Raw genomic sequence first — 25221 nt, 5'->3', positions numbered from 1 at the left:
GCTCTAGCTAGGCAGTCTTCGGTCTTCAAGAGTTTACTTAAACATTCTGCCCCGAGCCCTCTGACACATCCCCCTTTATACTCCACCCCCGCTGAGGGGTGGGGCCCCGGGCTGCCTGGTGCGGACGTCGTTGAGAGCACCCCCCCCGTGCACTCACGTAGCCCCGCCCACTGTGTTTGTTTCCCATAAGCTGCCATGCATAACGGCTCTCTCTCTAACACCCCTACACATACAGCTCCTCCGTAACACCCCTACATTTATATAAATACCAACAAAAAATTCCACGCAATGCTAATAGAATGCGTCTGAGAGGAGGTTCACCAAGGAGACAAAGCGACGAAATCAGTTCGTGTGTAGGTGATAGGTGTAATCTTTCATCCAGCAGTGGATTGATCATGGCTGATGCTAAATAATGGTGATGATGAATATTACAAATCCGTCTTTTGCACCGTATTGTATGCTGTTGCCCACAGTATCGGCTTACCTGGTGGCATTTCATTTTGAGTACATACCTTGCCAATGAGACTCAATGAAGTTAAACACCTTGTTTAAACAAAAGTGACAATCGGGAATACCCATAGGTCAACAGGGGATAATGAATGGCATTGGCTTTAATATGCCTGACAGTGAATGGGCAAAACAAAAATGTTACCTAGTTATTTGTACTTATATCGGGAGTTCTTTCTTCTTTGTGTGCAGGGCTTAAGTAGGTTTGTATCACTCCACTGTGTCTTCTTTGCAAGCATAGCTTGAGCAAGCACCTCCAAAACTCTCTTAGCCTGCGACCTTCCCACTGACTGCACGTAGTGAGTTTGGGGCATTTGCGGATGCTTTCTGCCGACCATCGTTTGTGGACCGGTTACATTTTTTCTCACCAAAGAATTACAAAAGCTGATAAACCCCTGGCTCACGTCCCACAAAGTGAGACGGTGCTACAGCATCAGCGGCAACGATTTAAGAAATGCTGGCCGCTAATTTTCTTTTTTTACTTTACATCTTGGTATGCATTAATAATTGCTTTAATAAGATGTCCCAGCGTAAGCATTTTTTGCCATTTCTGCTTTTAATTGCAGCCACTGGAGCAATTCGCTACCGCTCTCGCTGCGCGTGCTCCCAGAATGAATTATGACATTACACCAATTATTAAAGCAACAGATATTGCCGCCGCATTAACTCGGCAAAAACAAAAACCCAAAGCGATTGGCGTGTTCCAGTTCCTCGGGCAGGCGTATGCAAAAACACCCACGCGACTGAAATCCACTTTGAATGTGCAATACGCATTTTATTATTTATATCTTTACTTACAGCAGGCCCCCAAGTAATGGGAAGCCCCTCGCTCCCGTACGCATGAAATACCCACCGGGTGAACCCATCGTCCCGGGCAATTCTCCCTGCGCACGAGGCGAACCGGCGCGTATTCGGCGCCTTGTCCGCGCTCTGCTCATACTTCGCACATCGATTGGACTTCTCACTCCGCATCTGCTTCTCCATCCCCTCCGGCCCTTGCTCATAAAATGAGATACTGTATTTAATTTAGAGGGGTGTACGTTGTCCTAAATGAGATTTTTTTTTTTTATGAGACCAGTGGCAAGCTGACCATGCGCGCTCACTGATGATGTGACTCGTGGGTGTATTGTCACCTTTTCTTGCATGGCCCTATAAATGTAAAATGTCTCACACTGCAGTAAGTGTGTTCTAACATTCGGGTGTTTTATTTTATTTGTTAGAGGTATCCAGATGGCTCAGAGAACAGAGCACTGAGTCGGCACCACTGAGGTCCTGTGGTTCGCAACCGGATTTTGGCCACTTGCAATTAAATATGGTTCCCTAGTATGGTAAATTGATGGTCTCATAGTCACCAATTATTGCACACAAAAAACCATCACATTATATTTTTCTCAATACCAGCTCCAAGAAGGAAAAAAATGCATGGCTTCCCTGTCGTGCGACAAACATTACTCTCACGTGGCAGGGCAAATGGGAAAATGTCACGCTACACTTTGTGGTCTGCATGTCACTAAAGGGACCTCAAATTTAGGTCTGTGATATCCGCTTCCGTGAGCCCTTCTCTAAGAAACTGTTTCCCACTGCTCTGTAAGACAACTAAAACGACACTTTGTCTCACGACACAGAGAACACTATTGGGGTGGAATTGGGAGAACATTTTACGGGGGGGGGGGGGGAGTTGGGGAAAATACACCACAACAGGCTTTACAGCATCCTGCTGGCCACGCATGCAATTCAGTAATGAGAATGTTGCACACTGCGTGCGAGCTCTTTTAATTAAAACTGTCTGACTAATCCACGACGCTCACTAATCCAAATGATTGCCTTGGACCCTAAAACCTGCAGATTACCAAGGGGTTACTGTTATTGGTTTATTTCTGAAATAGATTTTTCTAGTACATATGGAAAAATGCGTCACTAAATACATGGCCCCAATAAATACAAAAGCCGTTTAAAAAGTAATAAGTAAAAAAAACGAAATCTGCAAAATGCAGATGTTAACCGAGCTACAGAAAATCTGGAATCGTTTGTAGGAAAGCTACCCCGCCTAGTTCTCTTGCATGAAGCCTTGATAAATCCACTGCTGGATGACGATCTCCCCACACCGTAGCAATCCCTCGCGGTCGTGCGATGCAATAATCTATCCAGCACTGGGTTCTCACAACCACTGAGATCCTGGGTTTGAATCCAGGCAGCTACCCACGATTAAACCGGGTCCTCAAATGCATTATCATCATTTACACCGCGCCCCCAATGTGGAACATCTCGAAGTGCCAAGTGCAGTGAGTTGACAGTGTCAGACGAGTCACCAATGACTGCACAAAATAAAATCAAAACACATTCAATTTGAGCTTTCAGTGACATAATTCCAGCTCTGAGCATTAAATAAATACATTCTTGGTGGGATTGTCATTCGACACACATCTCAGGAAAGTGCAATGTTCATCGTGTGGATAAGTGGCTGCTAGAAGGGACCTCAAACGTAGTTCTGTGATATCACCTTCCATCGGCCATTCTCTCACACTGCTCTGTGAGAAATCGGAATTGATTAGTGATCTCATGGCACAGTTGACATTAAATTGGGAATAAGACCAATAAAACCCCTAATATAACAGGACTTGGATTATTTATGTAGGTCTCAAGTTTTTATCCCAGGAAATTCTCTCCATGCTATTAGTATTTGTGGGTGAGCCAAAGGTGAGCAGGGCACTTTGCTATTATTATTATTTTTTCCAGGGCATCAATACACCTCGTGACATGATGGCAATAGAGCAATCGGAATAATAGTGGTATAAAAAAATACCTTTTATTTTTAAGGATACAACACAATATCTCACGGTCATGCTCTCCGTCACACAATGAGTGTATTGTACGTTCACGCACATAAGCAAAGTTGTATTTAAAACTAAAAGCAAGGAATCACTTAATTGCCAGTTCTGTTCAGGCACCCATGAAAAATAAATACCCAGATGTCCCTTGTGCTTTAACCTTGCTTTATAAATCTCTACTACGAATCATATTTTGTATTTTCTCTATAGTTCCAAAACTCAAACAATACCTCAGTGGGAGGCATTAATCAAGCTGATCTGTCTGCCTCTGTCGGGGTCTTTTACACGAAACATTTAAGTCTCGCAAGAGACAGGAAGAAATATCTGAGAGATACCTTGACCGTGCCAGCCTTGGTGAGGAACACATTTGAGGTCTTGATGTCACGGTGCAGGATCTTGACAGAGTGGATGTACTGCACAGCCATGCACACCTGTACGAACCACTGCATGACCTGTACCATGGAAGAGCATCTTCAGATGTGGTTGCACTTCAGATGCTACATACATCCAATTGTATTGTAATGACAGCACAGACATCTATGTCGACATTCTATGTAGCTAATGCTTTTGTTTGATTATTTTACAGCTTGACTCAAACAGAGCAATGTATAATTCTGTGTATCATGACATCACAGGTAGGCACAGATTTATCTAAATATTATTACATTCGTTTTTGTTATGATCTGTTAACATCACCTTTATTTCAGGAGAGCCCTGCACTGGGATTTTTGGACAATTATGTTCATGAGCATTTGACATACAGGAGGTAAGCAGAGGAAAAAGAGATACACCAAAACCTGAAATTCCAAACATATTGCACAGGAACCCAATTTCTGTACTGCCATCGTGATGTTGTGGCTACTACGGCTGCTATTGCTGCTGATGATGCTCCTGCCACTGTTGCTGCTCCTGAAGATGATGTCAATTTAATAATGGTACTGCTGCTGATGATCCTCATTTGGTACTGCTGAAGATGATTATAATACTATTGCTGCTAGTTATGCTGCTGCTATTCTACTGCTGCGGTTGCTGGCAAAGATGATCATGACATTGATGCTGCTGATTACAACGACGACATACCTGTCTTTCGGCGATGAACTGGCCAGCCTCACGTGCCCTCCGAACTCTGTCCTCCAGTGACCCGCCATCGCAGTACTCCAGCACCATGTAGAGGCTCTCGGCTGCATCTTCTCCTGCTCTTCCGCCATCTCCTCCACCTCCTCTTGCATTGTCGCACGCGAAGAAGTGCTCGAGGCACGCCACCACGTTGGGGTGGCGCAGCCGCCGCAGCAGCTCGGCCTCGCGCAGCACCGTCTCCCGTGACCGCCCACGCCGCCACGGCTCCACGGGCACAAGCTTGAGGGCGAGGAGGCGGCGCGCGCCGGCCGAGTCTCGCACGAGCAGCACCTCCCCACTCGCGCCACGGCCCAGCACCGACACCCGCTCGTAGCGATCCATCGCCACCGCGCTATGACGTCGATGACGGTTCTGCGGCCGACGCCACAGCCGCCACCGCCGACGCCGCCGCCACCGCCATTGTCTCGGATCGTGGCTCGTGCAAGATCTGCTGTGATAAATGGCCGATTAATGGTTTGGTGTGTGCGCGTGTATCTGTATCGATACCATCGTGAGCCATTGTTGTCTTTCTTCGACGCTTGTGATAAGGAAATGGAATTACAAGTCACTTGTCAATGTTTTTGGTCCATTTTTAGAAGTCAAAAGGACCAGAATGTATCTAAACGAAAGTTCGTATTCGTAAATTTTTTAGCAAAAATGGATCGATGCCTTCCATTAATAACAGGGCAAATCCCCCCAAAACATTAGTTATGCCTTGACTGCGCCAGTTGTATATGGGGCCAGTTGTTGGTGCTGGGCAGTTGTTGCTTTGTCCCGGGCTGTTCCACAGTGTTGTCATCCTCGCAGTGGCTTTTGGCTGTCCATCGAAGAAAGACGGTCACTGCATCGCGTTCTTTCAGATGCGCTTCTGCGGCTGTCTAGAACGCTCTTCCTTCCGATATTAGGAAGCCACTGGAGCTATGCACTCTTAAATCGAGATTGAAAACGCATTTCTTTAGAGCTGCTTTCTGTGTTTAGTTTGTTGTCCTTCCCCCGCACCTCCGATTAGCACGTTTGGCTACGTACGGTGGGAAAGAAGCTCAAAATACGTACGTACATTTTTCTATCTGCTCTCTCCGATGCTTCCCTGCCCTGACCCCAGCTGCCTTAATGTAGTTCCTGTACAATGTCTGGAGATGCAGCTGCATGCATTACAACGCAATATAAATTGTTGATGTTGTTATGATTTTCGTTGGACATTGCTGTCATTTCTCCAAGATGGGAATCTGGCCAAAAGTATCTCACTGCTCAAATGAGCAATGAGGCATTGCTCATAATCATCATTCTGCAGTGGGAATTTCACATTGCCTACCCAAGCCAAGTGATAGTGAAGATACCAAATCAGGCAGAGATGGGGGTCTGTGGGAGACACCCACCTGCAAGGTAATGAGGTCCCTGAACAAACCAGTATGGTATGACTTCTGACAGTTTTGTGTACATGTACAGCCCTTGTTTGTTAATACACTGCTGGATAAAGGCTGCCCACGCCACGTGGGTCGTAGTGCTTATTGATCATACTCCACCATGCTGGTCAGTGTGGATTACCGAAAGTGGGGAGCACAGCTGTTGGCACATAGTACAATACTACTACTACATCACCTTCTTCATGCATTGTGATGACCCATCCAAGCACTGTCTAGGCTCAACTCCGCTAAGCTTCCTGAACACTTTATTATAGGCTGTACAATGTCCTGGCCTTTTTTCCAGGAACACCTCAGTGATTCTCAAGGTGATTTCTTTTTCGAGGAGGGGTTTTGCATGGAATATTTTTCGAGTTTGCTTTTGGGGTATTTTTTTAATGTGCATTTAAGAATGAACTGGAGCACCCGAAGAAAGCCCACATATATGAGGGTACAGCACTCACCTCTCGACCACACAGACAGAACCTGACAGTAACCTACTTGCTGCACTGCCTCCTTCAAGCGTCATCTCGCACGTGACGGCCCGATCTCTATTTGATCCACCAACCACGTTGCTGTACTACATTGACATACTCCAATGCATTGTAACCACTAAGTATTGTACAACAACAAAACACGTCAGTGATTAACCACTCAGTCGAGCTCATCCGTTTACAGTCCTGAGCCAGTGGTGGGAATTCCACATTTCTATGGCGAGGGTAAAGAATATTCTCCTCGTTTGTGATTTACCAGTGATATATTAGGCGTCGCTTTTTGAATGGAAGGTCTAAAGATAAATACGTGCTTATGCACACTTACAATGCATAATTATGCCTTTAGCAAACCACGGTTCATTACACAGTACATATGAATACACCGGTGGAGCGGTGGCGCAGTGGTGACATCTGAACAGGGTGCCTGGGGTGGGGGTCTACACCAACCTACAAGTGACCAGCGCGGTGAAGTATGGTCAAATACCCCCCCACCACGATCGATGCCGACGCAGACTGACAACAACAAACAAACAATAGGGGAGGGGGGGTGGCTGTCATTGACGAATGGTAGATCCATATTCTTTGGTTCTTTCGGTAAAGTCACGTAGTTATAAAATAAAATGAATGGTAGATCACCAAGGAGGCGAAGACTCGTGCCCGTCAAGCCCGAGACCATAACCACAAGTCCCCCCCACCCCAAACTAGTACGCAATTTATCGACCCACGACCGAGGTAGGAATGCGAACATTAACCATCACGTCGGATTTAGCGAATAAAAATACGCAAAGCGCGTTACGTGAATAGCCGCGACCTCGCGAGCTTCATCATAAACAATCTAATTTGTACAAAATACCAAAAATAAATGTGTAAATTGCCGTACCACCGTGCAGTAGTAGTAAATGTGAGAACTCGCTTGCGGGATGAGGGGTGGGAGAGGGCGTTTACCTTCATCGGCCGCGGAGAATTCAATAATTATTTGTGGGTTTTGTGTTGTTAAAAGCCTCCGTGAGCCAAGCCGAAACAAACGCTTATGACTTCACAGTCAAAACGGCGCGTCAAATAACTGCTCGGCGTGCGTGCGTGTTCCTGTTGTTGTTGTTGTTGTTCGTGTTGTTGTTGTTGTCGGTAAACACAGAGGCGGAGATGCTGTCGAGCATTCGGGCGTGCTCCGTTCGAGGACGCCGACACGCGGTCGCTAGGCAACTCTGGTCCCTCCAACGGACTGTTCCGGGTGAGAAAAACGAAATCCCGCCCCCCCTCGACCCTTTATTGTGTTCTGACTCTGGCACGCCAGAAGCATCCACCCACCCAGCCAAGCTCACTCACCCACCCACCCAAGCTCACCCACCCACGCTCACTCACCCACCCACCCAAGCTCACTCACCCACCCACGCTCACCCACCCACCCACGCTCACTCACCCACCCACCCACCCAAGCTCACCCACCCACCCACCCAAGCTCACCCACCCACGCTCACCCACTCACCCACCCACGCTCACCCACTCACCCACCCAAGCTCACCCACCCACCCAAACTCACCCACCCACCCAAGTTCACTCACCCACCCACCCAAGCTCACCCACCCACGCTCACTCACCCACCCACCCAAGCTCACTCACCCACCCACGCTCACCCACCCACCCACGCTCACTCACCCACCCACCCACCCAAGCTCACCCACCCACCCAAGCTCACCCACCCACGCTCACCCACTCACCCACCCACGCTCACCCACTCACCCACCCAAGCTCACCCACCCACCCAAACTCACCCACCCACCCAAGTTCACTCACCCACCCACCCAAGCTCACCCACCCACGCTCACTCACCCACCCACCCAAGCTCACTCACCCACCCACGCTCACCCACCCACCCACGCTCACTCACCCACCCACCCACCCAAGCTCACCCACCCACCCAAGCTCACCCACCCACGCTCACCCACTCACCCACCCACGCTCACCCACTCACCCACCCAAGCTCACCCACCCACCCAAACTCACCCACCCACCCAAGTTCACTCACCCACCCACCCAAGCTCACCCACCCACGCTCACTCACCCACCCACCCAAGCTCACTCACCCACCCACGCTCACCCACCCACCCACGCTCACTCACCCACCCACCCAAGCTCACCCACCCAAGCTCACCCACCCACGCTCACCCACTCACCCACCCACGCTCAACCACTCACCCACCCAAGCTCACCCACCCACCCAAACTCACCCACCCACCCAAGTTCACTCACCCACCCACGCTCACCCACCCAAGCTCACTTACCCACCCACCCACCCAAGCTCACCCACCCACCTACGCTCACCCACCCACCCAAGCTCACCCACCCACCCAAACTCACCCACCCACCCAAACTCACCCACCCACCCAAGCTCACCCACCCACCCAAGTTCACTCACCCACCCACCCACGCTCACTCACCCAAGCTCACTCACCCACCCACCCACCCAAGCTCACCCACCCACCCAAACTCACCCACCCACCCACGCTCACTCACCCAAGCTCACTCACCCACCCACCCACCCAAGCTCACCCACCCACCCACCCAAGCTCACCCACCCACCCAAGCTCACCCACCCACCCAAACTCACCCACCCACCCAAATTCACCCACCTACCTACGCTCACCCACCCACCCACCCAAGCTCACCCACCCAAACTCACCCACCCACCCAAACTCACCCACCCACCCAAGCTCACCCACCCACCCAAGTTCACTCACCCACCCACCCACGCTCACTCACCCAAGCTCACTCACCCACCCACCCACCCAAGCTCACCCACCCACCCAAGCTCACTCACCCACCCAAGCTCACTCACTCTCTTTTCATCTACTAAGATCTCTCTCTCTTTTCTTCCTCCTCCTCATCCTCCTCTCATTAAATCGCCGTGATAGAACAAAACTCAACAGATTCGTCAATAACGCTGTGGCCTTTAAAAGAAGAAGAAGACACGTTATAATGTGCGACGTTTTGGGCAAATGTCCCTTCGACATAAGGGGCCGTCCATAAATGACGTCACCCGATTTTGGACGATTTTTGACCCCCCCCCCCCTCGTTACACGGCGTCACAAAAAGTCAGACCCCCCCCCCCCCTAGGTGCGTGACGTCATTTATGGACGGCCCCTAATAGGTCGTAGACACTGGCAAAAAAAGACGTTCGCCTATTTTATATATATGAGATTATTTCGGTAGTTTTTTTGCTGCTATAAGTGTCCACATGATAAAGCCACTTTGTTCGGCGATCATTTACGGCCAGGTCGCTTCTGAAAAATAAGTTAATGCTTTCAATAAGCTTTACCTGGTAAGATAAAAAAATATATATATAGTTTCGTCTTATGTGTATATTTTAAGTGATTTGTTTACCTTCCCATACTTTGCACTCCAATCATGTGTTATTGTATTGTTATCATAACGTTCTGACCCGACCATTACTGGATATCTGTGAAAAAGAGCTCTGTGTAGCTTCATCTGATTCCTCCAGTATAAATAAATACCGTATTCTGATATGTTTTTTGCTTTGAAGGCCGCACACCCAGTGTTGTTATTGTTTAGGGTTTTGTTTGAATGGTGCTCAGTACACCACTACCAACGCAGCAACGGAAGCATAATCATCAGACAATTTGTCTAGTAAGTAATAGGTAATGCACCTATATTTTACCCGATGACATCTAATTGAGACAGCATGTCTCTTTAGCATTGAAGATACATGGACGTCTGAACGTAATTGTATAATGGGGGTTCTTATACACTTTGTGACGGTGGAGTGCCCTTGCCAAATATAACTGGCAACCCATCATATGTAATTCGGTTAACGAGCATGATTTCCTGATCCAAAGGGCCAAAACCAGTCCAGGGCTTACTTACTTTAACAAATGCTGCTGAATAATACTCATAAAGGCTCAATTGGTTGATGGACTCAAACAACCTATATAATGTTTATTTGGAGAAATGGATAAAAGGCCGTGTTTATTCTGCTTATTGCCCATAATGCTCCACAAAAGTGCATAACAAGTATATATTGCACAGTAGAGCCCAGTGCTTGGTCGTGTGTGATGTCAATGCCACTTGAATGATCATTGTGAGCTGTTGTCTATCCTCTGTTGGATGAAAGCCTCCTTACACGCTATGGCCATTCCTCGTTATCCTGTAATGCTGTGATCCGTCTCTCTCCTGTGCATGAACTGATAGTATTGCCTCGTGTCTGGAGTGGTCATTCTCTTCTTTGGCTGCCATTTTGTCAATCAACCATCATCTCTTTGAGCGATTTGTTCTACCCAAGCACAATTACTTTTCTCAACAATCGATTTGATGATGGCTCTGATTTTGTGTTTGTTCCCTGATCCGCGTAGAGTTGGCAACTTTTTTTTTGCAGATCAAACCCAGACATTTCTCAGTCAGCCTAAGTATAAAAAAAACTGCAGTTTAATGGTAGAAAGTTCCACACGATACCTGTACCAGATCTCGGTACAAATCAATTGCTGCCACCTGAACACAGTAGCCAATTCCTGGCATGGTGGCAACCCTACATTCATGTGTCTTGGTGCGGTGTATACGAGGAGATTACATTCAGCATCGCCTATCTCTTGGTCACACTTTGCAGCCCTACGCCTATAACATCTGGACAGCCCTGACAGCCACCGATCCAAGTACGAAGCAAGCTATACCTTGCTTATATTCCAAGATCTGATAAGATCGGGCACATTTATGGTGATTTGATCGTCGTAAATACGTGGCAGATAATTAGCGGAGAGATAAATCAATCGCTGCGAGAAATGAAGTGGCTGGGAGTTTATTCATTTTCCTTTGGTCCTCTCAATGCACCAACATTGGCAAAAAGTCTCTTCGCTGTAGGAAGGCTGCTCAACAGCGGGGGATGATGGGAGATTAATTGATCAATTTTTGTTTCAATACCCCCAGCTGCAATGTGACCCAAACCCTCCCCCCAAGCTCCCACACCGACATCTCCTCCCTTCCTTTCTTCCCGCTCCCTTGATCTCTCGCGGGGGGCTCGGACGCGGAGCTGTGCGTTTGGCTTTCACGGCTCGGCTTGATGCTTCGGCTACGAGGCTCAAACCGAGCGGCACAAATGGTGCTCTGTGCTCGCGCGCTGGGTTCTCGGTCCCCTCCATTGTGGCCGACGGCTGATGCGATGGCTTTCCGGTGCTCACCCCTTTGTCTCGAGAGATTTACTGCCCAATGCTTAGGTGGGGGGGTGTCCAGAGGTGGCCCTTTGTGGGGGGAGGAAGGGAGGGGATGGACAGCCAGTGACAAGGATGTACATTTTCGAGGTTGAAGGCACCATTCCTCACCACGGCGACAATCACTGCTATTCTAATCCCCGGATGGCGTTTGATTGGGCAGTCGCGGATCGTATGCCACGTAAACAGAGAGTCCATCCGTCGAGTGCCACAGATTCGCGTGGCAAATTTGAAAATTATACCCTGTAACTGTATAGGTTGAGTTAATTGAATAGGCCGATGTAACTGTGCTAGTACCAAAGTCAACCATTCAGGTGGAAAGTTAAATCTCGACGGCCTTTCACCTTTTTTTTTACAAAAGAGAATCGAAATGATCATTATACTACTATACGCAATCCAAAATTGAAGATCACGACTAAAGCCACTGCAGCCACCACTTGGCCAGCACTCCAAAGTAGTTACTGTGTTTCTGATTTACAGACCAAGTCACTTAAGACATGCTTATTCATTGATTTTTTAAAGATTCGTTCAATCCCCGAAATGACATCTCATCAGCCTTGATGATTGATATCTTCTTGGTGGCATTCGTTCAGACAAGGTCACCTTGAACAGATTTCAACTGCTCAGTCTCATCATCGGCAACGATGAACTGGAGCTTCATAAACCGACAGCCAGCTCAGACCTCACACCAGCAAAAAAAAACATATTGCATGCAATGGATTTGCACCAGCGTGTACGACCTGTTAAAACGTTTCGAATGAAACTTCTCTGTCTCCCCCCCCCCCCCCCTACGATGCACGCATGCCTCCAATTAGCCTCCTCTGCAGTAGCCAAGGTGCTCATTCCTCCAGTTTGACTTCTTGTGGCATTAGTAGCTGCAGCCCCCCCCCCTCTCTACCTTGATCGCCCTTTTGATGCGCTACCGGCGGGAGTGCGGTAGCCTGCTGAAGCAATATCCGACATTATTGCCACCCTACTCTGCTCTAACTTAAGCTTGCCGGTGCTGCATGTGTATGATATGGGCACGATGATACGTAACCGCGTTATGGCCCACCCACTTCTAGCTTTCCCCACTGTGAAAATGGCAGAAATAGCCACCTCTTTGAATAACTGCTTCAATTAATGGTGCCCTTCTCATAGGCCGCTGTGTGTGTGGTGTGCACGATAATACACTTGCGGCGGAAATTAGTTCCTTTTAAATGTGTATGCTTTGTACAGGCATGCCTGCGTAACGGACATGCAGTATATTGCACAAGCACAACAAATATGAAGGCTTTGATCATGTTCTGGCTATTTAAAAAGGCCAATGAATACCATTGAACACATTTTAATAGCAGTCAAAAAAAGAATGCTCGAGTATTCGTAAATCCACTGTTGAAGGACTTTCCCATGCCATGTCAGTCATGAGAAAATGTTTGACCATACCTCACCGCACAGGTCAGCTCAGGTTCAGATGTCACTCACCGCTACTGGTTGGTACTCGAACTCACGTGACCGAGTTGATAACCACTGTGCCCAACCTTTCACCACGAAGATCCCTAAAACAAATTCCACATTTTACGACAGTACACTACGGCTGTTTTCATGCTGCTCTGCTCATGTATTTTTTTTATCTCACACACTCATCCTTTAAATCCAAATAAATTGATCAAGTGATCTCTGCTTATAGGGTTATATAAAATGTAATATATCAACAACATTTTATTACAAACACCGCGAGAGACAGCTTGCGTGTCGTTTATCACGTCGCAATAATGTTTTTTCATTTGAAAAACTCTCCACCGTTTATAGGCCGGGTGATAGCACAGTGATTAAGAATATTACGTGACTTCTATTTAACTATATAAACATGTGGCATGGGGTTTTCACACAGCTGTGTTGTGTGCATAGAGTTTATAATATTATCTTCTTTGGCAGCGTGGCATGTTTTTTTCACTCGAACATATTTTTCACATTCCTTTGCATTATGCAAACAATTACATTCAAAAGTTAATTAGCTTTGCCCATTGATCCAATCAATATAAGGTTTGTGCATATTAATCGTATGCATAGCTAGAACAATTGTTCATGCTGAAATCTGTGGCATAATAGCCAAGGGCAATTTATTATACGTTCATTGAATTACATTACAGTAAACGTTACCATATTTTCAATGTTCGATAATCGTGTCATTGTAATGACTGGGCAAAAATCCATTGAATCAATCCACATTCACCCATTGTTGCTAATATAAAAATATTCATACATATCTGTTACAAAAACGATATCAGCTGTAACAAAATGTGTTAGTGAATATATGTATATTAACTACGCTGATTACAAAATATTTTTAAATATATGACTTTCAATTGAACGAATTGCAAATTGCAATTTGCTGGCAAATACGCAGCAAACATGATCATCATTACCGCGATGTGCAATCCCATTTAATAACGCATTAATAATGATAAGATCAGTCCCTTATTTCATCCTTGCGAGAGAAATTGAATAATATATCTCAATTGCCTCTCCTCTAGCGCAGATAAGGAAAATTGATTGAAGCAAATAATATAAACAAAAGCTAAAAAAATTATCTATTTATGACACCACCATTCCATAATATTCTCTTTCATCCCCACCCCCCCCCCCCCTCAAAAAAAATCTATACTCAATATAAATTGCAACTGCCCACCACCACCACGATGATGATATTTCTCGCTGGGCAGCACTCGCTCGCGGGACAGCTTCTTGCTGCCTCGGTGGGCAAACATCGAGCACCGCTGGGCAGCAGATGATAGCCGAGCATGAGAGAGAAGCACACGGGTGGGATAGCGGCGGGCGGGCGAATGCTGAACGGCTGTCAGTCTCTCTCATCTCCCCGTGGAGTTTGTGTGTAGGCTGTAGCTCTCCCTCCCCCCACCCAGTGGGTCGCGTGGATTTGTCTCCGTGTTCTCCGGTGTTTCCCCCACCACAGCCTCCACAGAGTAGAATCGGCGTCACGCGTTTCGAGTCGATTTGGCTGCCGCGATAAGCCTCCCCAACTTCGTTGAGCTATCATTTGTGGCCAGGTCGCAAGTGCCCACCGTGGTGATGGTTCGACGAGATCAACTCGTGGACTGCTATCTCGTGAGGCCGTGAGTGGGGATGGCGACAACTCAGGGGGGGGCTCCTTCATCCAGCAGTGGATCGTGCAGAATGTAAGTGCAGAGGCGTAGTTGCGCTTCGACCACTGCACTGCAAACGCATCGACAGGTTTCATTCCTGGCCGGGGGAAGGGCACCTCCAGTTGCCATTGGTCTCGAAACCCGGCTTGGGTCACCTCCAAACGAGTCCCGGGTACGATGTTGAAACGTCGTCACTCGGGAGACAAAGGCGGCTGGGCGTGGTGCTGGCCACTCACCCCCCTCGTGTGCCACAGCGCCGGCCTTAACAGGTGCTCGCTAACAGCACTTTGCCACGAGAGTCTGTGAAAGGCTGTATCAGGTTTGGCTGTGTGTGTGTGTACAAATGTATGGGGAGCGGTGGTGTAGCAGTTAGCGCGCTGCGCTACTAACCCAGCGACCCGAGTTCGATTCCCGCTCACGGCCAAAATCAGTGACGCTTATCTGAACCGGTTCTGGGACACCCCTAAGTCGATTCAGCCTCAAACGAGTACCTGGTGCGATTCTGTAAACATTGTCACTGGGGAGACAAAGACGGTCGGGCGTGGTGTTGGCCACCCAACTCACGTGCCGTGCCGGCCTTCGTAGGTGCTCGCCAACAGCGCTTGCCCCAATCGAGGATGGGTGGGGGAGGATCTTTATCTCAGTGCATGTGTGTTGGTGTGTGTGGGTTATATGTGTGTGCGGGCTGTGTATTGACGCATGGCTTTTATGCCCCATGAATTGATCAATTAAACACGTCAGGGTCACACGCCGCGCCGCACGGCGTGGCCGCACATGCCACGATTCACCGTGATTTGTAGCGTGGGGTTCTCATTTTAAAGACATCAATCGTGGGCTCTTACTTTTTTTCTCTCAAGGGCCTTGACAGCTCATGAATACATACATTATACAGTTTACACCTGCACCGTGTGTGCGCGTCTCTGTGAGTGCTTTGAGTGTCTCGTGTATGTGTGTGTGTGTGTTTTGTGCGTGGCACGATTGTGCATTTATAATAGACTACTTTATGTCAACTAATATGGTCGTGACTGTGCTGGCTTTAAACAACCATGTATAAAGCAAAACTTACTTTAATGACATATCTTCGGAAAAGGCAATTTCTCTTTGTCGTAGTTTAAGAAGAAGACCATTTAATTGAACCGTTGATTGCCTTATGGTTGTGTATGATAATATTGGAGAATATTAGGCTGCCACAATTTGTTCATGAAGCCATTCAGATATATAAACACAGACACAACTTCAACCGAGAGGATGGGTACAAGCTGAGCAATCATTGGAAGGACGTTATTAACCAGGTAAAGTCTTAACTGACTGTGATGTTTCCATCCTACCTGCCTATGTCAGCTGTTATTTCATGCTCATCTCTCACATTAACATCGCCACTTCCGTGCCCTTGTCGAGGAGGGCGCTCTCCTCCTTTTCTACAGTTACATGCTAATTTCTCACATTAACATCATGCTAATCTGTCACATTAACATCATGCTAATCTAGTAATCTCTGACATTAACATAGCCACTTCCGTGCCCTTGTCGAGGAGGGCGCTCTCCTCCTTTTCTACAGTTACATGCTAATTTCTCACATTAACATCATGCTAATCTGTCACATTAACATCATGCTAATCTCCAGAGGTGTGGACTCGAGTCATGTGACTTGGACTCGAGTCAGACTCGAGTCATGAATTTGATGACTTGCGACTCGACTTGGACTTGCATAACAATGACTTTGTCCCACCTATGAGATGTGGACTCGAGTCATGTGACTTGGACTCGAGTCAGACTCGAGTCATGAATTTGATGACTTGCGACTCGACTTGGACTTGCATAACAATGACTTTGTCCCACCTCTGCTAATCTCTGACATTAACATAGCCACTTCCGTGCCCACGTCCAGAAGGTCGCTCTCCTCCTATCTTACAGTTACATGCTAATTTCTCACATTAACATCACTAGCCCCGGCTACTTCTTTATGACCCTTGGGCTACATCCATTTCAACAGTCTGCCTCAGCAGCAGACCATGCCTTCCCACCTGATGATGGATGCTTGTGTTGCGCTCGAAACGTCGTGATTTATTTTATTTTCTACCTACGTGACTTTACCGAAAGAACAAAAGAGTATGGATTCCTGCAGTCACGAAAGCTTCAAATCAAGACTTAATATTTTGAAGTTACAAAGATTCTACATCTCAAATTCTGAAGTGGAACATCTCAAGATGCAACCATCGTGCATAGATAAACGGCAATTGTTCACACACAATTTAATCATTTCATAGATTTTCAGCTTTCCATATCTCAGGAGATATAATTTCTTTGTTTTTATCTCTGTGACTTTTATGAGCATCTTCAGATATCAAATTAGCCTGGCATACGAGCTTAGCAAAATAATAAGATTAGTGTTACCTTTTGTTTAAGCTTCTGAAATAATGTCGAGATTCATTATCTCTTCAACAAGCTGGACACGAATAGATATAATTAACATTCAAAAAAGGCATTACTTTTGTAAGGAGTTATGTAATGATTCTGGCAATTGTCACGATTCGGGGTTGCGATTCGTTTCAAGAATCACTAGATTTGTCCTGGCATTATGATGAAATTATAGTTTATGGTGGCCAGAGTGGTCATGTGAACATGAAAAATAGCATCAGCCATGAACAATCCACTGCTGGATGACGGCCAATGGAGAATATTAGGCTGCCATAATTTCGTTGCGCGATAATTTGTGGCCAGGTCACTTCTGAAAAAAGTGGGCTTTACCTGCTAAAATAAAAAATAGCTTCGTTTTCAAATAGTTTTAGTTTAGAGAACGACCACTGCTCCATCTCCACAGCTGATGCCCTCTCGCGCGTGTCCTCCCCATTGGCCGCCACTCCGTCACTACCCTCAACCAAAGGCCACCAGCCTCTTTCTGCCACGAATTCTGGCCAAGCTCAATTGCTCTTCTCAACCCATACAACACCGTGTCTCTAATAAATGTGTATTTGCTCAATTCAGTGTACGTGCTGTAAAGGTATAAGATTATGGTAATGATAATTGGTTTTTTACCCTTTTATCTGGCAACAAAACTGACTCCTTTTTTACAAGGAGTCATGTTTGCATAGACCACAACACCTGCAGTCATAATGCAAACAAAAAACATAACTCTGATAATGTATGCACTGTCCTTGAAGTTGATTGGTCCACACCCGAGACAGCTTTCCTTAGAGCCTAGTCTCACATGGTGTTGGACCAGATGACGCCAAAAAGGTGTCAGTTTTGTTGCCAAATAAAAGGGTAAAAAAGCAATTATCATATTTTTCTACTGGCAAATGAGGTTCCAATGGTGTAAATTATGGTAATGGTTTGATCAACGCATTGTTAGATGCGGTGGCGTAATGTTAACTACCTCGCCTGGTATACAGGAGGTTGTGGGTTTAATCCAGACACTGATGCCTGTATATGTGGAGTTTGCCTGTTCTCCCTGTGGTCGTATGGATTTTTCTCCAGGTCCTCCGGTTTTTCACTCCATATTTACAAACACGCATTTACAGTATTTGGCCACTATAAATTCCCATGTGATAAGCCACTTCGTTGAGCTATTTGTGGTCAGGTCGCTTCTGAACTAGAGCTATATAGCGTCGTGGGCCTTACATGGTAAAATAAGAAATAGTTTAGTTTTAATAACAATGTAAGGTAAAGGTGCAACCCTGCAATTGCTTGCTCGCGGTATTACCAATTGGAAGGGCCTCTGGAGGGAACTTTGGCCTACTCATCCATGCTGCCCAGGCGTCTCGGAAGAGGTGTGACTTTTCACATTTGACCCCACCACAACACACGTCATGCCAATCGACTAACTGGCCTACCCGTTGATTGCCGTGGTAAACGATGTACTTGTGATAGTAAAAAAAAAAATCGGCATTCAGTCTGTAAGCCGGCACAATGCAATGGGGCCCACTGTAGTGAGGGATGGTGTCGCGAGGTCTTTAACAACCACTGCACAGCAGATGGCACCGCATCGGCAATTCCCTACAGAAATTAACAGGGGCCGTAGCAGAAACCAAACCATCGAGACTGTTCAAGCTGACCTCATGGCAGGTGCACTCACTGCTGGGAAATATCTATTTTTTGTTAAATGCTGCCACCCCTATTAAGATATTGTCACATAGCATTACTGCATATGGTTGGTGCCAACGAGAATGCTTTTTCATAATGGGCCTGAAATTAGGTCAGCGTGTCTATTTCATTTTTTTTTTGGGGGGGAGGGGGGGGAGGAGGGGGGTTATTGTTTCACGGTTTATTGTTTCACAAAACTTTTTTGACTGACCCTTTTTATGTACAGACGCGCACAAGCGCGTGCGTGTCTTTGCGTGTGCGCGTGTGTGTCCTCGCGTGTGCGTACGGTCACATCTCTGTGCCCGTGAAGAATAATGTGTTCTATACTGTTCACACAGCATGTGGTATAATACTTGCTTCTCTGTGGAAATACAAATCTAATTGGGCCCAGGAGCAGAAGGAGCCAAGAATGTCTGTAGGGATTTTATATATATAATAAAATAAAAAACGAAAAACATTCCCAATTTAACCGTGAATTGGACAATACACCTCCACATATTTTGCTGACAGCTCGGGTATACCGTATATATAGACGTATATTTATATCTGTTCAAGTTTACGAAAAAATAAAGAAATGAAAACCACAACATGATAGAATTAAAGTACGATGAGAAATATATATGCATTAAATGTTGATTTAACATTTTGGAAAGGCGCTCTCGATTTCTCTGCGGACTGCGGTTACCTCGTGATGAAATCTGAGCGATTGTCGTGTCCAAATATTTGTGATCTAATGTTTGGTTTAAATATATATATGTATTTTTGTAGTTAATATTTGTCCCCCCCCTGTTTTATTACTTCATGTAATAGGGTCAGGGCTTATAAACAAGGGTTTGTGAATTTTGTGAGGATGTCTCTGGCACATTTACATTTCTTCTATCAGTTTTTTGCTACCCCTTGCCTTGTGTGGGACACCGCAGTGGCGAAGACATTTTACCTTCCTTGCCTGGTACGTAGTAGGCCGTAGGTTCGATCCCGGACCATGACGATTCCTGTGCTGTTTGTGGAATCCGCGTGTTCTATCTTCCTCGTGGTGGTCGTGTGGATTTTTTTTTTTATCTTTGGTCATCCGGTTCTTGCCCTCCAAATATATTTGGCTGCTACTAAAAAAACAATCGCACGTAAGATGACGATGTAAGCCCCTTCGACGAGCGATCATCATGTGTGGCCAGGTCACCTCTGAAAACGTGCTCATGGCCGAGTGGGCTTTACCTGGTAAATCAAGTCGCTCAGTGTGGCGAACCTTTCTCCAAACCCAGAGACATTCCTCTGCGTGGCTCTCTTGCCCCCCCTGAAGGATTGAGACGAGGTACAATCTGTGTTTCGCTCTCCACCACCGAAGCCTTAATTAAAGCAGTCCTGTCAAACCGAGTCACCAGCGACTAATTAACGAGTTAATTAGGATCGCCGTTTTAATTGCCGAGTGCATTAATTTGCGCATTGCAGAAACCACCGATGCAGCAACTAATGCTAATATTACATGCAAACTTTTTTTGTATGGCTTATCAAACATATATTTAATGGGGAATTTGCAATGGACAAGCTGTTGTGTACCGGCTAGATTTATATGCAAGTGCACACACACACACACAGGACTACGTGGAGAGCAGTACAGATCCTAGCATTTGCGAGTTTACATCTTAATATCACGGCATTCCCTACCGGCAACGCAAAAACGCCAAAGACGCGCGTAATTGATGTAATCGTGTATTGTAACATTTAATTTGAAAATAAAAAAGGCAATGGCCTCGTTAAAAAGAAGAAAAAAAAAGGAACTTCGTAAAAAAACAAATACATTTTCAGACGTTTCACATTTCACTGCTTGGTGAAGGCCTGGCCGTGCCTCGTCAGTAATTCGGGCTGCTTGACCATACTTCGCTACCGGTTGCAGAGGCGAATCTAGAACCCAGCCCATTGGAGGGGCAGTCCTCGATATATTAAGCGTTTTTGTTTTAAAGGCCCTATTTAATAAATGTCTAATAATAATAATTCAATGTATATTTTCTCTGGTAAGTATTATATAAAATATCACATTTCAGCGTCTTAATGAGGGGCAGTGGGGGGGGGCATTGACTCATCCCCTAAGACCAGGTCAGATACCATACCACTCAGCAACTGATTGTTTTGACCGTGGGCCAGGAATTGAACTCAGGTCGCCGGGTTCAATCGCAGAGTGTTCACCATAAGTGCCACCGCTCGCACCACCTTTTCGAAATAAACCGAACTTCATGTCGGTCAGTGCCATCTCATGGCTGTAGAATCGTGTTCTTAACCCTGCATGACCACCTCGTCTTTGTATATATATGTGTGTGACAAGATTAGGATTTGTGGCTACGTATATATGTGTGTGTGAGCACAGCATATGGGTCTGTGTAACTTCAAATGTGTTGGATTTTTTTTGCACCTTTCCGCCTCCAGGGAATGATTAATTTTAGTGGGGGGGGGGGGGTAGCTCGACCGCATTATGCCGGTTTCATGAGCTCCAGGGGACCCTTGGTCAAGGTCATAGTCGATCAAATGATTGCCTTGTCCCTCTCCACGTACACACCGACACTCACAGACTCACACAGATAGATACGTGCGTACACACACCGATACACCGCGAGAACACGCAGGCACACTCTGATGAGTAGTACACACACCGAAACACGACTGACACACACACACAGATGCATACGCTGACATACGCACAGATACGCACCAAAACAAAGATCCCCCCTTATAGCCTAAGCACACTTTTTGGGGCAAGTGCCGTTAGCGAGCACCTATGAAGGCTGACACGTCACACGAGGGGGTGGTGTAGCCGAAACCACGCCCGGCCACCTTTGTCTCCCCAGTGATGAAGTTTTTTAGACACCGCACCAGGCACTGATTTAAGGCTGAGTCGACCTAGCTGAGGCACAGTACCAGTTCAGAAATGCATCGCCCGTGTTGGCCGTAAGCGGGAATCGAACGTGCGAACAGACACACAAGTAGAGCCTCACTCACGCACTCACGCACACGTGCGAACACGGTTGTGCGACACATTTTCAGGAGCATAATCTTCGCTCTCCGCAGGTGAACAGCGAAGGTTGTGCCCCAGACAGCTCCCGTACAACGCATCTGTGTCAAACGCCACCGCCGCGACCATGCACGCCTCGGGCTTTCACATCATCGCCCGCTATTAAGCCTCCGATTTTATTATTTTTTTGCTACATTAAAAGTGCCCTTTTTACCGTGCACCTGTTGTTTTTTTGTACACTTTATTATAATTAACTCTTTCAAACACATCGTCATTATCTGTTGGCATTAATTAGCAATTACCGCGCTGCCCCCCCCCCCCGCGCACATTTTTGGGTACATTTGTGCAGGGCCCCATATTAGAATTAGCTTTAATTAAGAGAATCAAATATAGATTAATCTGAGCGGCCACTAAAAGCCAGCGGTCAATTCATAAAAAGCCGGACTCGCATTAAGAGAAGGCAGCACATTAACAGCGGTGGATTTTAACTTTCCACTCCCCACTCATTTCCCTTTAAACTTCTTTCTCTCTCAGTCTGCCGGAGAGCGGGCGTGTAGGATGCAGTTATTCGCGCTATGGTCCATTGTCTGGTTCGGGTGGCCGCAGTCACACTGCTGGTTGTATTTAATTCTCCACTTGTGGAGGAGGTGTGGGCGCAGCGACCCGTTGCGTGTTCCGAAGCGGTTGATGGAGTTTTCTCGGCAGATCAAAGTCGTGCGGAGCAATGGTGCGGTCGTCAATGATGCTTTTATTTGGAACCTCCCCAGAACTCCGCAGTGTTTTCGCCAGCGGTATTCAGTTGACCCCACGCCATCCAATTGTCTCGCGCGATCCCAGATTGGGGTTTCCGGGATTTCAGACGAGTTCCTGGAGGGTCGAGCAGGTCTTGGTGTCACGGTAGGTGTACACTTCCTCGGAATTTTTCCCAGTTGGTTCGATGTCGCGGCATCCCGGCGGAGGTTTGCTGGCGTATTGTTGACTAGAGCCGGTAGCCACTATGTGGGAGTGCGTTTCAGTGCGCCCGGTATTGTTCGAAGGACGCTGTTGATTTTGACGTCCAATTTCTTTGTGTGGTTACTTGATGCCCAGACTGGCGCGCAGTACTCAGCGGTGGTGCACGCGAGTACGAGGGAGGCCGTGCGGAGAGTTTTGGTGGTGGCTCCCCAAGTTTTACCGGCCACTTTGCGTATCAGAACCCTTCTGCTTTTTGTTTTGTCAAACACCTTTCCGATGTGCTTTTTTAAATGTGACGCTTTTGTCTCATGTAATGCCCAAGTACTTGGGATATGGGTCGTTTTTGACACGGTTACCACAGAAAGTCACTTCCAACAGGGCGTTTATGCCACGGTTGTTGAGATGGCGAATTGAGACCATCTCAACAACCGTGACAAATCACGAACTTGCAACGAACCCATTTCGTCATGGTGGTAATGCTCCCGGGTGCATTCTCTCCTTGGCTGCCACTCCATCGTTGTTCTCACCCACGCTGGTCATCGTCCGTCACAGCGACGTATCCTAGTTGGATTCGGTCGTAGTCTCCACCTTCGGAAATAGCCTTCTAACACGGACAAGTCTTCTGTTCGTGTCTCACTAATGGACGTCAGGTTTGTTCCCTGAGTAGCCATTGCTATGTCGTCCGCAATGACAAATTTGCGGGATGATATCTTTGGCAGGTCGCTGGTGAGGATGCTAAACAGGATCGGAGCCAGTACTGATCCCTGAGGTAAGCCGTCGGTGACACTTTTTTGTGCGGATTGTGTTACGGGAAAGGTGTACCCGGAAATGTTGTTTGCCGAGCATCGTTGTTGAGCAGATTCAGTATTGAACGGCACTTGATGATGGGCGCTGCCTTGAGTGGGAGCCCATGTCTCCAGACAGTGTCATAGGCGGATGAGAGGTCTATCATGGCGGTACCAGTTTTTTGCTTTTGCTGGAATCCAGCTTCGATGTAGCCGGTGAGGGAAAGGACATGCTTGTTCGACGGGCAGGTGTGGTTCAACTGTGGGCGCGATGCGTGCGAGCAGCGTGCGCTCCATCAATTTGTATACCGTCGATAGAAGTGAGATGGGCCTGTAACTTGAGGCCTGATCTTCTGGCTTTCCAGGTTTCAGCAGGGCGACGACTTTTGCTCCCTTCCAGGCTCTGGGGATTGTGCCGCTTAAATGGACGGTGGCAAACAATGGCCAGTAGCCAGTCTTGGCCGATAGGTCCCAAGTTCTTGAGGAATTCGGGATAGATGGTGTCGTTGTCTGCGGCTTGTTTAGATTTGATGGCCTGTAGTGTGTCAACGATTTCTTCCCTTGACAACAGAAGGGAGAATGTGGAGCTTGTTGGTCGGCTCATTACGGTTGCAGTGAGATCTTGTTTGGGCTGCTTGTTTATTGCGGCTTTTGTGCAGGCGAGGAGGTGAGAGGCAATTTGGTTGACGGTGACTTGCAGCACCTTTTTTATAGGTGGTACACTGGCGCCAAGATGGTGAACGAGATTCCACGCTTTGTGGCTGAAGTGTGCAAAGTTAATCTCCTCAACTGTTTCTCGCCATCGCTGTTGTCAGGCCGAATTTAGAGCCTCTAAGAGTGCTGACGCTTTTGTCTCATCGCCAGTTCTTTTGAACGCTTTCAGGAGTTCATGACTCTCCAGATTCCAGCATAGAATGTATCGCTTATGGTGGCCTCTGGGGATGTTGTTGGTGACTGCTTTGATGATGGCGGTGACAAAAATGTTGTAGTTATGCGGCACCGGATCGATGGTTTACAGCGCTATTTCTGATTCGGCCTGGAAGGCCGACCAGTTCACCTTCAAGAAGTTCCAGCGAGCAACTGGTGTGGATGTGATCGTCCGAATTTGAAGCCCAATCTGAATCACTTGCTGGTCGGCGTTGGCTTCTGGGGTACGGTCCTCGGATTTTACTCGTTGCGGAGAGTGGGAGGCCACGGTGATCTTTGGACACAAAGCAGAGATCTGGATTGTACTCCCATTGCCATCGAGCAGAGTGAAAACTGACTCTCTGTTTCGGGTCGAAAAGCAGATGCAGATCATTTATGCATAACCAGTTGGTGAGTTGATCTCCTGCTTCGTCGTTGGTGGAGTAGCCCCATTGCGTGTGGTGGCTGTTAAAGTCACCCACGTATACTGATGGAAGAGCTGCAATCATTGGTGTTGGCCAGGGACTATTCGGTGATTTGTACACGTTTGGCACTTACACCTGGCCTATTCTGATGGCAATAGCCGATGGTTCATTGGTGATGACTTCTTCTGTCACCTCATTCTTCTATAAGGCCTTGCTTCATGTAAGTGGCGAGGCCGTATTTCGGATAGTTTACGCCGGAAATTATGTCATATCCGTTGATTTTATAGTTCGTGATTCGATTATCTTCGGCGTGGGTTTCCTGGAGTACAACAACGTCGATGTGTTCATGATGTAAACACTTGGC

At 47.0% G+C, this 25221-nt stretch overlaps 2 protein-coding genes across 3 annotated transcripts in view; one reads left to right on the top strand and one right to left on the bottom strand.

Moving 5' to 3' along the window:
- LOC144724052 (uncharacterized) overlaps positions 1-7536 on the bottom strand; it is a 77391-nt gene extending 69855 nt beyond the window's left edge. Inside the window, exons 1-3 of one of the 2 annotated variants that reach the window (XM_078602885.1) lie at positions 7291-7536; positions 4416-4902; positions 3671-3787 (exon numbers count right to left, since the gene is read on the bottom strand). In XM_078602885.1, the coding sequence (XP_078459011.1) occupies positions 3671-3787; positions 4416-4793 (495 nt within the window). In that variant the 5' untranslated portion in view covers positions 4794-4902; positions 7291-7536. The remainder of the gene's footprint in view (positions 1-3670; positions 3788-4415; positions 4903-7290) is intronic. The other variant, XM_078602884.1, reaches the window with a different exon arrangement.
- The window catches only part of PIR (pirin), a 490330-nt gene that overhangs the window by 285067 nt on the left and 180042 nt on the right, over positions 1-25221 (top strand). The window lies entirely within an intron of this gene.

Source organism: Lampetra planeri, chromosome 19, assembly GCF_965212315.1.
Source record: "Lampetra planeri chromosome 19, kcLamPlan1.2.h2, whole genome shotgun sequence".
Lineage (NCBI taxonomy): Eukaryota > Metazoa > Chordata > Hyperoartia > Petromyzontiformes > Petromyzontidae > Lampetra > Lampetra planeri.
The sequence above is the reverse complement of the archived record's forward strand: the minus strand, read 5'-3'. Positions and strand labels throughout refer to the sequence as shown.